The sequence below is a fragment of the Pristiophorus japonicus genome, chromosome 19 (assembly GCF_044704955.1).
Source record: "Pristiophorus japonicus isolate sPriJap1 chromosome 19, sPriJap1.hap1, whole genome shotgun sequence".
NCBI classification, from domain to species: Eukaryota; Metazoa; Chordata; class Chondrichthyes; family Pristiophoridae; genus Pristiophorus; species Pristiophorus japonicus.
This window is the reverse complement of record NC_091995.1, coordinates 99940797-99955773: the sequence shown is the minus strand read 5'-3', so window position 1 is coordinate 99955773 and position 14977 is coordinate 99940797. Positions and strand designations below refer to the sequence as shown.

General features: G+C 47.3%; 1 protein-coding gene across 1 annotated transcript in view; it reads left to right on the top strand.

Annotated features, from left to right (window-relative positions):
- The window catches only part of LOC139230315 (pleckstrin homology domain-containing family A member 7-like), a 42230-nt gene extending 34713 nt beyond the window's left edge, over positions 1 to 7517 (top strand). Inside the window, exons 14-15 of the mRNA XM_070862140.1 lie at positions 11 to 141; positions 1579 to 7517. Coding sequence (XP_070718241.1) covers positions 11 to 141; positions 1579 to 2069 — 622 coding nt within the window. The 3' untranslated portion in view covers positions 2070 to 7517. The remainder of the gene's footprint in view (positions 1 to 10; positions 142 to 1578) is intronic.
- The last annotated feature ends 7460 nt before the right edge of the window (positions 7518 to 14977 follow it).

Genomic DNA, 14977 nt, shown 5'->3' with positions numbered 1-14977 from the left:
GTAATTTTAGTCCTAGTGTAGCTGGGAGCTGGGCCCCTTCAGACCAAGCCATGCACCGGGGAGAAAGAGAGAGGGATCGGATTATTAATCTGTCGTATGCTCTCGCGACTGAAGCATCTCACCGCAGCAAAGTCATGGCAGGTAAAATACGCAGAACTAACGGCCAAATTCACCGGCTTCTGCTAACCGGCTTCTGCTAACTGGCTTCTGCTAACCGGCTTCTGACCCTGTCACATTTACTGTCCAACATCCAACTGTTGCTGCGTGTCTGGCAATACAAGTGATTAAGATGCTCACTTCACAACCAACAATACTTGCCCGGATCTCTCGGCTGATCCTGCTACTGATGAAAACACACTGGACTCCTGAATCACTGAAATCCACATGGCGGGACGAGGAATGACAATGTCTGGTGTCTGCTTCAGTTTGGGATATTTACAGACAGCCAATCCTTGCACCAAAACCGAACACATGGTCGCCTTATGAACATTTTTTGTTACGCAAATAATAGCAAGATGATTGGTTATTCCAAGTTGCTAAGTGAATGATGTCAAAAAAGAACCATTTACTAATTTCCTTTCTCACAATAACGTCGGAGATGGACTATGGCATGAGTCTCTGGTTGATGACCTCAGGTGTGAATCAAACTTCACTTCCTCTTTCTGTTCCAACCCTACAGATACTCATTGATATTGATGTAATATTGGTGGGATTCTTATCTGAATCACTACCCATTCACACTGTGCCATTGACAATGTACCCATTGACTCTATCTGACCTTTGGCAAGAAAGTGCCCAATTATAAATAACAGGCACATCACTAGAAAGTGGGACCAACCTAATGTGCAGGAGCCAGAATATTTTCATTTCAATGTAAGGTACAACACAGGGTTAAATACAGAGTAAAGCTCCCTCTACACTGTCCCATCAAACACTCCCAGGGCAGGTACAGGGGATTAGATACAGAGTAAAGCTCCCTCTACACTGTCCCATCAAACACTCCCAGGCCAGGTACAGGGGGTTAGATATAGAGTAAAGCTCCCTCTGCACTGTCCCATCAAACACTCCCAGGGCAGGTACAGGAGGTTAGATACAGAGTAAAGCTCCCTCTACACTGTCCCATCAAATACTCCCAGGGAAGGTACAGCACGGGTTAGATACAGAGTGGTGATGCTACTTACTGGACTAGATGGAGGGGGAGGTGCTGAGATCAAATCCCACCAGGCTGAGTTGTGAAGCTGAATTCAGTGAGTCTGGTCATTTATGGCTGGCACCAGAAAAGTAAACATGAAAGCTTCCAACTGGATCTGTAATGTCCTTCAGGGAAAGGCACCCTGTGTGGCCTATATGTGACTCCCGTCCCACACTGTGTGATTTGCTATGAAATAGTTGGGCAGCCACTCAGTTGTAAAGTTGCTCCAACATGCAAAAATGAGAAGATGAATTAGAGTGTACATAGAATGTTAGATGTGAGGCAGAGGCTTGATGCAGAGGGAAATGTTTGGATCTTGTAATAGTTCATTGTTTGACCAGATTCAATCCCAAATGTGATGTCTGTTTGTGTTATTTTCCTTTTAGCTAAAGCTTTAGCCGAGTTGCAGGAACAGGGAGAGGTGACGGACAGTCAGAGTGCCAGGGACTCCGCACAATCTGACAACACCGAGTCGCAATCAAAGCTGCAGAAAAATGTGCTCATCTTCAATTTAGGACCCCACAAAGCGACGGCCAATCCAAACTCAGGATATCATCAAGAAACAGCCAATCCGGGTTCAGCGCAAAATAACCAAAGAGAAAGAACCAACCGATCTCCAAAGGAAAACAGCCCGACCAATCCAAGTTCAACACTAGAGGTAGAACCAGCCAATCTCAAGTTGGGAGAGCACAAAAAGTCCCCCAATCTGGACTCCCCACAAGATGGAGGGAGAGTGAATGCGAGTTTGACAGGCAGAGCGCTCAGTAACATTAGTCTAATTGTGGTGGAAGATTACTCGGATCTGCGGCTGGCCCAGGAGGAGCTTGTCGAAGAGGGTCTAAGAAACGAGGCCGTAGCCAGACTGTGTCTGAGATAGGGCCAGGCTGTGAGAGTTCAGTGGGGACTAGCTCAGCCCATTCTCACTGACTGCTGCAGGGAGGTGTCCCTGACACCAAGGGACTCATCCAATCACCACGGGGGGGGGGCTTCATTACTCAGCCTTGGACTCTTCGCAAATTCATGGCGGCTCCACCTCAATCAGACGGCAAACTTTGGCAAAGCAGCATTTTAATAACATGGTAGACAGGACAGGAAGGACACAGAGACCAATCACACCAGTACTAGAGCAACGATCTGCAATCACCTACTTCACTCACTCACTGTCGGCTACTGGTGAGAGGTCACTCCGCGTGTCCTGACCTCAGGACCAAATGGAATCAGACATTTCAACAGTATTGATCAATTTCCAATGTTACATATTGGTGACCGAGTGATCACAGGATCAGCCCAGATTCGGGAGAGGGTCTGGTAATCAGTTCATTGTGAAATAGGACAGTAAACCGCTGGCTTTAGACAGCAGTGGGGAGGAGTTTGGTATTAGTCTCTGGTTCCAGGGAATTCCTTCTTTAAATGTTGAATGGATGAATTTGTTCCATTCCCACTCTCACATCCCAAGTTCCCTGGGGATGAAACCTACAGGAATCAGGGATCATTGCCTCACCAGAGACTCCACAGGATGAAATGACCCTTCTAGTTACCGCTGGGCAGCCTCTCCCCCCAGCACTGGGCAGACATTGAACTTTCACCTCTGCCCAGCATGTTGCAGTAAGGGTCTCCTCAACCACTGGCTGTCGGGCCCTGGCCGGGTTTGATGCTCACAAATCTGATCCCAGCGGTCCCTGAGCCCTCCGTGAAAAACTGCCCAGAATTCAGAACTCATTTGCACTAAATTTAGTAAATTGCACTAAACTGGGATTTAAAAAAATAATCATATATATCATTATTAAAAAATAATCATTATATATATATATTGTTATAAGCAATTAACAGGGAGCAGGAGATGAGCTAAATTAAAAACAGAAAATGCTGGAAATACTCAGGTCAGGCAGCATCTGTGGAAAGAGAAAGAGAGAATGTTTCAGGTCGATAATTTTTCATCAGAATTGGAAAAAGTTAGAAATGTGACAGGTTTTAAGCAAGTACAGGTGCAGCAATAAAGGGGAAAGAACAAAAGGGAAGGTCTGTGATAGGGTGGACGGCAGGAGAGATTGAATGGCAAACGGGATGGTAATCCCGTTAAGAAACAAAAGATGGATCTAGATGTAAATGGCAATAGCAGGATCATTACCAACAACTACTGTCTGAATAAATGGGGGCAGTGGTTCTGATCTGAAGTTGTTGAACTCAGTGTTGAGCCGGGAATGATCGAGTGCCTAATAGGTAAATGAGGTGTTGTTCCTCGAGCTTCTGTTGAGCTAAATTAGGCTGGAAATGTGATTGTCATTCAAAGGTTGGAGAATCAGGAGTTACAGAATCAGAACAGGACTGAATCCAATCAGCTTTGAAAAAAATCTATTCATTCTCGGGATGTGGGCATCGCTGGCAAGACCTCCTTGAACCGCTGCAGTCCGTGTGGTGAAGGTACTCCCACAGTGCTGTTAGGGCGGGAGTTCCAGGATTTTGACCCAGCGATGATATATTTCCAAGTCAGGATGGTGTGTGACTGGGAGGGGAACGTGGAGGTGGTGGTGTTCCCATGCGCCTGCTGCCCTTGTCCTTCTTGGCGGTAGAGGTCGCGGGTTTGGGAGGTGCTGCCGAAGAAGCCTTGGCGAGTTGCTGCAGTGCATCTTGTAGATGGTAAACACTGCAGCCAGGGGCCGCCGGTAGATGGGACACATCAATAGGGGGCTAAAAAATGTCCAGGAGCTGAGTTTGTGTTTGCAGAAATGTCTTTGCTTCAGGTCACAGGATAGGGTCCATCACTTGACGGGATCCTGTTACATATCGGACATTAATTACAACAGACATTGATTGACAGAGGAGGTGATTGACAGGCAGAGGAGGAGGTACATTTGTTTATTTGGGAAGGTGGAGAATGAATTGAAGGAAAAAGTCAGCGAGTCGAGCTGAATGGAGATTGTGTTTTGGAGAGTGGGTGTATGGGGAGCAGGTTGGCAACGAATCGCACACAGGGTTTGAGAAGTAGTTTAGCAGATGTGTGCTGAAACTGCAGGAAAAATGTCAAGTAATTTCTCAGAGAGGTGCTTCTAAATATACCTTGGGCTCATTTTAAGGCTACTGCTGATCTGTTTGTGTTAGAGGTTCTGGTTATGGTTTGTGTTGGAGGTTGGGGTTATGGTTTGTGTTGGAGGTTGGGGTTATGGTTTGTGTTGGAGGTTCTGGGTTATGGTTTGTGTTAGAGGTTCGGGTTATGGTTTGTGTTGGAGGTTTGGGTTATGGTTTGTGTTAGAGGTTCGGGTTATGGTTTGTGTTGGAGGTTCGGGTTATGGTTTGTGTTGGAAGTTGGGGTTATGGTTTGTGTTGGAGGTTGGGGTTATGGTTTGTGTTGGAGGTTCGGGTTAGGGATACACTGCTGTTCCATCACACTTGGTAAACATGAAAGAATTTACACTCCTGTCCTGTCACGTGACTGCTTTACCGTACACCAACTCTGCCATTGTGTATTTTTGCTTGAATGTCCTTGGGTGCAGCATATCCTGGCCGATCAGCGGGACAGGGGGCCAGCCTTCTCTTGCTAGTGAGCCAAGTCGTGCAGCCCAGGGAATCTCCTCCGTCCTTGTTGGGATGTGTCAAGCCGCTGTTCCCCTCCGCCAACTCCACACACGGCATGGACTCCACCTTGGGTACTGTGATGGGGGGACACTGGGCTCTTTCTGCATGGAGAAGCTATCCAGGCTGGAACGCTGTCTTCATTCCCATCTGTCTTGTTATCCTGTCATATTGAGCACAACAGCAAAATGGAGAACTTGATGCAACGAGAAGAGTGCAGTGAAGCAGTGATATTTGATTTGAAAGCTCATCATACGACCGATACATTGTATTAAAGTGCCCTGCGCTATCTCTAGACATATGCTTAATGCTTCTGTGTTTGTGCAGAAGGAAATTAGAACCATTCTGAACACAATGAAATCCTTACAACAGTGAAATCATCAAACTGTTTACCAGCACTGAACCGAGGCCCCGTCTGCTCTCTCAGGTGGACCTAAAAGATCCCGTGGCATTATTTCGAAGAAGAGCAGGGGAGTTATCCCTGGTGTCCTGGGGCCAATATTTATCCCTCAATCAACTCCACTAAAACAGATTATCTGGTCATTATCACATTGCTGTTTGTGGGAGCTTGCTGTGCGCAATTGGTTGCTGTGTTTCCTACATTACAACAGTGACTACACTTCAAACAGTACTTCATTGGCTGTAAAGCACTTTAGGATGACCTGAGGTTGTGAAAGGTGCTATAGAAATGGAAGTCTTTTTTTCCAATCTGAACTCAGTGAGTTATTTTTAACCTTTATTTTTGCTCAATAATCTTGTTTTTTAAATTGGTTCTCGGGCTGTGGGAGGCATTGGAAAGGCTCCATTTTTTGCCCATTTGTCGGTGCCGAGAGGTAGCTGTGGGCCTCAGTATGAACTGCTGGAGTCCTTGGGCTGATGGTGCCCTCAGAATGATAAATCGGGAATTCCAGGAGATTGACCCAGTGACAATGAAGAGCTGTGTCCATGTATAACTTGGAGGGGTATTTAAAGGCAATGACGTTCTCGCGATTGTTGCTCTTGGCTGTCATGGGAGAAAGGTCACAGGGGAGGGAGCTGCTGTCAAAAGTAATCTTGGCCAGTGCTGCAGTGCATCTTGTAGATGGGACATAATTCAGCCACATTGCGAAGGGGGTGGATATTAATTACATGATGGGATCACCGATCAAGCAAACTACTCTGTACTGGATGTTTTCGAGCTTGGGTGCTGTTATGGCTGCACCCATCCCAGACAATGGTGAGTATTCCATCAGACTCCTGACTTGACCCTTGTAGATGGTGGATAGGCTTTGAGGAGTCAGGAAGTGCCCCCCAAGCAATGCTGCTATTCCAAGTCAAGGGGAAATGGCTGGGCCTTCTCTTGTTTATATGGTCGTCGCCTGGTACAAATGTTACCTGCCACTTAGCAGCACAAGCATCCAAGTCTCACTGTAGGTTGCCATGGACTGCTTCATTATCAAGAGTTGTGAATGGAACTGAACACTGAAATCTGACAGTCACCCCGCTAATATCACTGCTTCTTCCCCTTTAAGTCACTCGCCACAGAATGAGTTTCATAGAATGATTACAGCTCGGAAAGTGGCCATTCGGCCCATTGAGCCCGTGCCGACTCTCAGCTAGTCCCACTTCCCTGCCCTTTCCCCATAGCCCTGCTAATTCTTTTCCTTCAGGTACTTATCCAACTCCCTGTTAAAGGATAAATTTGTGTCTTTAAGGTGGAGATAGACAGATTTTTGAACGATAAGGGAGTCAAGGGTTATGGGGAGCGGGCAGGAAAGTGGAGTTGAGGCCAGGATCAGATCAGCCATGATCTTATTTAATGGCAGAGCTGGCTTGAGGGGCCAAATAGCCTACTCCTGCTCCTATTTCATATGCTCTTATGTCTGCCTCCACCACCCTCTCAGGCCATGCATTCCAGATCCCAACCACTCGCTGCGTAAAATTTTTTTTTCTTGCATCGCCTTTGGTTCTTCTGCCAATCGCCTTAAATCTGTGCCCTCTGGTTCCCGACCCTTCCACCAATGGGAACAGTTTCCCTCGATCTACTCTGTCCAGACCCCTCATGATTTTGAACACCTCGATCAAATCTCCTCTAAACCTTCTCTGCTCCAAAGAGAACAACCCCAGCTTCTCCAGTTTATCCACGTAACTGAAGTCCCTCATCCCTGGAACCATTCTCGTAAATCTTTTCTGCTCCCTCTCTAAGGCCTTCCCATCCTCCCTAAAGTGCGGTGCCCAGAATTGGACACAATACTCCAGCTGGGGCCGAACCCGTGTTTTATACAGGTTCATCTTAATTTCCACACTTTTGTATTCTATACCTCTATTTATGAAGCCCAGGATCCTGTAAGCCTTTTTAACTGCTTTCTCAAACTGCCTTCCACCTTCAATGATTTGTGCACACTGTTATGTATGCAATAAAGGTTCAAACTGAGTACTGTTTAACTAAGCAAGGTACAACCTTGCTTCTGCTTTATTTAGGCCCAAAGTGCCTGACTCACAAAATGGCTGGACTTTTATATCAGAGCAGCACCATGTGCCTGCTGCTCAATGGTCTCCAACAATGACACCATCTGGTGGCTGCAAACAGCATGTACATACATGACAATATCCTCCGCTCAGATCTTATCACAGTCTTTCACAGGTTGAGACGGTCCGGTGCTTTACACTCCCAGGTTGACCGTCTCAGTTCGATTCCGGCCTTGGGTGAATGTGCAGAGTCTGTTATGGCTAATGGCTGGATGGCTGACTTGTTGGGGTGACAGTGGCCATGTCAGGGATTGTAAGTCCGTGATGGAAATTCCGGGTTCACTGATGACCCTCGAGTCCACTGAAGGCTGCTGGTAGGTTGGCCGGTCGTCGACGGTTTCTTCGTCCGACTGCTCTGGCTCGTCTGTGTGCCTCAGCTTTGTTTGATCCATGTGTTTCCTGCAAGTTTGCCCATTTTTGAGCTTAATAACAAATATTCTGTTGCCCTCCTTAGCTATGACCATACCAGCAATCCATTTGGGACCCTGACCATAATTCAACACATATACAGGATCATTAACAGAAATCTCACGTGACACAGTTGTGCGATCGTGGTACCCTTGTTGACTCTGTCTTCTGTATTCAACATGATTACTTAAATCCGGGTGTACAAGCAATAACTTGGTCTTAAGACCTCTTTTCATCATGAGTTCAGCAGGCGAGACCCCTGTGAGTGTGTGGGGTCTTGTCCTGTAACTCAGCAGTATGCAAGACAAGCGGGTCTGCAGTGACCCTTGGGTTACTCTCCTCATGCTTTGCTTGATCATTTGTACTGCACGTTCTGCTTGCCCGTTGGACACAGGCTTGAACGGTGCTGACCTTACATATTTTATGCCATTAAGTTTTATAAACTCCTGACTGGTGAAGCACGACCCATTGTCGCTCACCACTATGTCAGGCAGACCATGTATTGCGAACATGACATTGAGATTCTCTATGGTTGCCGTGGACGTACTGGATGGCATGATTATACATTCTATCCATTTCGAATAAGCATCCACCACCACTAAAAACATCTTGCCCAGGAAGGGACCTGCAAAATCTACATGGATCCTGGACCAAGGTTTGGATGGCCAAGACCACAGACTCAGCGACGATTCCGCTGGAGCTTTGCTGAGCTACATGCAGGTGTTGCACTGATGCACGCATGCTTCCAGCTCAGAATCAATTCCTGGCCACCATACAAGGGACCTGGCGATGGCCTTCATCATCACTATACCAAGATGTGTGCTGTGTAACTCACGCACAAACTTCTCTCTCCCTTTCTTAGGCATTACAACTCGATTGCCCCACGATATGCAATCTGCTTGAACAGACAGTTCGTCCTTGTGACAAATGTACTGTTAGGCCTTCTCGCACATTTGCTTAGGTATGGCACACCAATCCCCTTTGAGGATGCAACCCTTTACCACCAATAATATCGGGTCCTGGCTGGTCCAGGTCTTAACTTGTTGAGCCGTGACAGGGGTACGTACCTTCACTCTCAAAAGCATCCATGATTAACATTAAATCTGTCGGTTGTGGCGTTTCCACCTCCGGTGTGGGCAATGGCAACCGGCTTAAAGCATCGGCACAATTCTTTGTGCCAGGTCTGTGGCGAATGACATAATAGGCAGGTAATGTCAACGCCCACCTTTGGATGTGTGATGAAGCGTTGTTGGTATTGATACCTTTGCTCTCGGAAAGCAATGAAATGAGCGGCTTGTGATCGATCTCTAATTCAAACCTCAGACGGAACAGATATTGATGCATCTTTTTAACACTGTACACACGCTAAAGATTCTTTTTCTACCATACTGTAGGCTCTTTCTGCTTTAGACAAACTTTTGGATGCATACACGACAGGTTAAAGTTTCCCCGACTCATTGGCTTGTTGTAACATGCAACCAATTCCATATGACGATGCGTCACAGGCCAAAACTAAATGTTTACATGGGTCATAATGTACCAGCGGCTTGTTCGAGCAAAGCAGATTGGTGGCTTTCTCGAAAGCTCTGTCTTGCAATGCGCCCCACACCCAGTTGTTGCCTTTTCTCAATAGCATTTGCAGTGGTTCTAGTAAGGTGCTCAATTTAGGTAGGAAGTTACCAAAGTAGTTGAGTAGACCCAGGAACGAACGCAGCTCCGTCACATTCTGCGGCTTGGGTGCATTCTTGATGGCCTTGGTTTTCACGTCAGTAGGTCTGATGCCATCAGCGGCGATTTTCTTCCTGAGGAATTCGACCTCCGGTACCATGAAGATGCACTTTAAGCATTTAAGTCTGAGTCCCATTCTGTCCAAACGCAGTAGAGCCTCTTCCAAGTTGTTTAGATGTTCCTTGGAGTCACGACCGGTGATCAGGATGTCAATTTGGAACATGACAGTTCTGGGAATGGACTTCAGTAGACTTTCCATAAATATTGCTGCAGTCGAGTGAATTCTAAACGGGCACCTGTGGTAAATAAACAGTCCTTTGTGCGTGTTAATGCACGTAAGTCTCTTCGACGTCTCAATCAATTCCTGCGTCATATAGGCCGACGTCAAGTCCAGTTTTGTGAACGACATCCCTCCGGCGAGCGTCACAAACAAGTCATCAGCCTTCGGTAACGGGTACTGATCTTGTTTTGAAACCCTGTTGATTGTAGCCTTGTAGTCTCCACAGATTCTGACTGTGCCATCACTTTTCAGCACAGGAACAATGGGGCTGGCCCATTCATTAAATTCGACCAGTGAAATGATCCCTTCACGTTGGAGTCTGTCCAGTTCAATTTTGACCTTCACCCTCATCATATACGGCACTGCCCGAGCTTTATGATGGACGGGTCTTGCATCTGAATCCATGTGGATCTGCCTTGGCTCCTGTTAAGTTGCCAATACCTGGTTCGAACAGCGAGGGGAACTTGCTCAGTACTTGGTCACATGTATCTTCCTCCGAGGACAACCCCTTTATGTTGTTCCAGTCGTATCTGATTTTCTGCAACGAGCTCCTGCCCAGCAGCGTTGGGCCATTGCCTGGAACAATCCACACCAGGTAACTCGTGAACTGCACCCTTATACGACACCTTAATTTGTGCACTGCCAATCACCTTTATCAGTTCTTTGGTGTACTTGCGCAGCTTGGCGTTAACAGGGCTCAGCCTGGGCTTCGCAGTCTTAATATCCCACAGCTTATTAAATGCCCTCTCGTTCATGATTGATAGACTCGCCCGTGTGTTCAGTTCCATCGATACCGGTATCCCGTTAAACTTCACATTAATCAAAATTGGTTTACTCTTGGTTACGAAAGAGTGCAGTCTATACACGTCCTCCTCTGGCATCTTGGATTGTGTATCCGGATCCACGCTAGTCTGACTCTCATCCTCCACGTGGTGTTTCGCAGCTTGCTTGCACTGGAGATGCCCCACTCTCAGACAGCCTTTGCAACTATCTTGCTTAAATCGGCATTGCTGGTGCCGATGATTTCCCCCACAACACCAACACAGAGAAGTCGCATACATTCCCGCTGGCGGACTTTGGGCAGCCACCGGTTTCGTGTCCGGCACCCGGATAGGCTCTGCCATCTACCGAACCGAATCATTCGCGAATGCAGCCGGATAGGCCCCGCCATGTGCAGCTCTGCCAAACGCCGAATCTATCGCATTTACTGCACTTGCTGAGATTTGGTTCTTCACCAATATTTGCTTTAAACTCCTGTCCATCTTCATACATGATTGAGCGATCTGGATGGCCCTTTTTAAATCCAACTCCTCCACCACCAGAAGTTTGCACAGGATCACCTCGTGGTTGATACCGATAACAAAGAAGTCCCGCAGCACATCTGTCAACACCGTCCCGAACTTGCACGGTCCCTCTAGACGTCTCAGGTCAGCAACAAATTCCGCCGCACTCTGGCCCTCCGATCGAATGTGTATATAAAACCTGTATTTCAAGATGATGATGCCATCATCTGGCTTGAAGTACTCCCAAACCAATGTACACAGCTCCTCGTACGTTTTCTCTGTTGGATCACTAGGTATGAGTAGATTCTTTATCAGACTGTAGATCTTTGAACCGCACACAGTGAGGAACACGGCCCGGCGCTGATCTGCATCGTCGGCCCCCTTCATTTTGTTGGCCACGAAGTACTGGTTCAAACGGCTCACAAAGTCTGCCCAATCTTCTCCCTCCATAAACCGCTCTAAAAATCCAATTGTGCTCATTTTGCAAACTAAGGTCCTTGTATTCTCATTGCCAAATGTTATGTATGCAATAAAGGTTCAAACTGAGTACTGTTTAACTAAGCAAGGTACAACCTTGCTTCTGCTTTATTTAGGCCCAAAGTGCCTGACTCACAAAATGGCTGGACTTTTATATCAGAGCAGCACCATGTGCGTGCTGCTCAGTGGCCTCCAACAATGACACCATCTGGTGGCTGCAAACAGCATGTACATACATGACACACACATACCTCCAGGTCTCTGTTCATGCATCCCCTTTAGGATTGTATCATTTAGTTTATATGTCCTCTCATTCTACCAAAATGCATCACTTCACACTTTTCTGCATTAAATTTCATTTGCCACCTGTCCGTCCATTTCACCAGCCCGTCTATGTCTTCCTGAAGTCTATCTCAAGTTTTACGTCATCTGCTAATTTTGAAATTGTGCCCTGTATACATATGTTCAAGTCATTAATATATATCAAGAAAAGCAGTGGTCCCAGTACCGACCCCTGGGGATCAGCACTGTATACCTTCCTGTGGTCTGAAAACAACTGTTCATATACAATAATCCTGAAGTGTAGTGGTTTTCCCCCCATTTTACACAGAAAAAGATCCCACAAACAGCAATGAGATACTGTGATGCTGGGTGAGGGACGAGGGACCAGTAGAATTCCCTGCCACCAGCCTTACCACCACAATTCTGCTTTTAGTAATACCTGCTGGAAAGCGTCTGTCAACATCTGGCAAGGGAATTGGATGAATACTTTGAAGTGGATAAACTTGCAGGGCTATGGGAAAGAGCAGGGGAGAGGTACTAATTGGATCACTATTTCAAAGAGCCGACACGGGCATGATGGGCCGAATGGACTGCTGCATTATTTGATTAGGCTCAACTGTAACTGTCTTGGTCAAAGAAATACTAACCATCTAGGCTCAAACATGAAGAATGGCCACATGGGTAAAGATACCAAAGGTGCTCAAGGAACAGGACCTCAGCGTTAGTCTCGAATCTTGTTTATAAAAACTAGTAACAAGTAACAGCACTCCACCCACACACAAATAACATCGGACATGACAGGCATAAGGCCTTACATCCCACAACTGCTACTGGGTGACTAACAAAGCAGTCCTCGATTGGAGAATCATTCTGAACATTTCAATTCATGTTTTCTATAACTGTACCCTTCAGACAAATGGGGCACATTAACTTTACAACCACTGAAAGAAAGACTTGCATTTATATAGCCCCCGATCAGGTCTTCCTGCGTTGGATTGAGCCAACCCTAGACTAAAATCCCACAAAATAAGCTCCAAGGTGTTCCTGATGCCTGCTGTTAAATTTACCTTCTACAGTTTCCAGGCTGGTGCCCCAAGACCTCCAAGTACATTTTCTGCAAGTTTAAACAGGTTAAAATCAGCAGATACAGACTTCAAACAAAGTCTCAAGATCACGAATGTTTTCCCCACAGATTAACAGGTTTGTGGAACAGATTCTGTGAAAGTAGTTAAAGGTGAATGAATGAACTCGATTATATATGAGCCGTACAAATATTGGGATTGAATATTAGAACGATAAACTAATGCTGAACCATGTGGTCAGGCGCAGTGCCTGGGCTGTGGGCCGCTGCCTCTCTGGAATGTGGTTCGGGGCAAGACTCCAGCCAAGTGGTCATCCAATCATTCCTGTTCTGGAGCTTCTGGCTGTGACCAGTCACTTCCTGGAGCGTGTGTTGAGTTAATGAATTGTTTGCAGGAGAGTCTTTGAGGCAAGCTCAGTGAGGTTTTTCAGATTCTGAAGGAAATTAACAAAGCTGATCCAAGGAAACTTCCTCACACTGAAGTGTTCAAATTCCTGGGGGCACAAGTTAAACAGGAGGGATCCGTGGTCTTACCCAAAAGGGGAATGGAATCAAGATTAGGTTCCCAGGGAAGGAAATTAAGGCAAACAGTGAATAGGATCAGACTGGGTGGGATATTAAAGGGGGGGGGGGGGGTGGGGGAGTGAGGGAGAGTGGGATTAGACTGGGGTGGGATATTAAAGGGTACAGGGAGTGAGGGGGAGACTGGGTGGGATATTAAAGGGTACAGGGAGTGAGGGGGAGAGTGGGTGGGATATTAAAGGGTACGGGAAGTGATGGGGAGAGTGGGATTAGACTGGGTGGGATATTAAAGGGGGGAGAGATTGGGTGGGATATTAAAGGGGGGAGTGAGGGGGAGACTGGGTGGGATATTAAAGAGTACAGGGAGTGAGGGGGAGACTGGGTGGGATATTAAAGGGGGGAGAGACTGGGTGGGATATTAAAGGGGGGAGTGAGGGGGAGAGTGGTGGGATATTAAAGGGTACAGGGAGTGAGGGGGAGACTGGGTGGGATATTAAAGGGTACAGGGAGTGAGGGGGAGACTGGGTGGGATATTAAAGGGTACAGGAAGTGAGGGGGAGACTGGGTGGGATATTAAAGGGTACAGGGAGTGAGGGGGAGATTGGGTGGGATATTAAAGGGTACAGGGAGTGAGGGGGAGACTGGTGGGATATTAAAGGGTACAGGGAGTGAGAGGGAGACTGGTGGGATATTAAAGGGTACAGGGAGTGAGGGGGAGAGTGGGTGGGATATTAAAGGGTACAGGGAGTGAGGGGGAGAGTGGGATTAGACTGGATGGGATATTAAAGGGGGGGGAGAGACTGGGTGGAATATTAAAGGGTACAGGGAGTGATAGGGAGACTGGTGGGATATTAAAGGGTACAGGGAGTGGGGGGGGGGGAGAGACTGGGTGGGATATTAAAGGGTACAGGGAGTGAGGGGGAGACTGTGTGGGAAATTAAAGGGTACAGGGAGTGAGGGGGAGACTGGTGGGATATTAAACGGTACAGGGAGTGAGGGGGAGACTGGGTGGGATATTAAAGGGTACAGTGAGTGAGGGGGAGAGTAAAAGGTACAGGGAGTGAGGGGGAGAGTGGTGGGATATTAAAGGGTACAGGGAGTGAGGGGGAGAGTGGGTGGGATATTAAAGGGTACAGGGAGTGAGGGGGAGACTGGGTGGGATATTAAAGGGTACAGGAAGTGAGGGGGAGAGTGGGTGGGATATTAAAGGGTACAGGGAGTGAGGGGGAGAGTGGGTGGGATATTAAAGGGTACAGGGAGTGAGGGGGAGACTGGGTGGGATATTAAAGGGTACAGGGAGTGGGTGGGATATTAAAGGGTACAGGGAGTGAGGGGGAGACTGGGTGGGATATTAAAGGGTACAGGGAGTGAGGGGGAGAGTGGGTGGGATATTAAAGGGTACAGGGAGTGAGGGGGAGACTGGGTGGGATATTAAAGGGTACAGTGAGTGAGGGGGAGAGTAAAAGGTACAGGGAGTGAGGGGGAGAGTGGTGGGATATTAAAGGGTACAGGGAGTGAGGGGGAGAGTGGGTGGGATATTAAAGGGTACAGGGAGTGAGGGGGAGACTGGGTGGGATATTAAAGGGTACAGGGAGTGAGGGGGAGACTGGGTGGGATATTAAAGGGTACAGGAAGTGAGGGGGAGA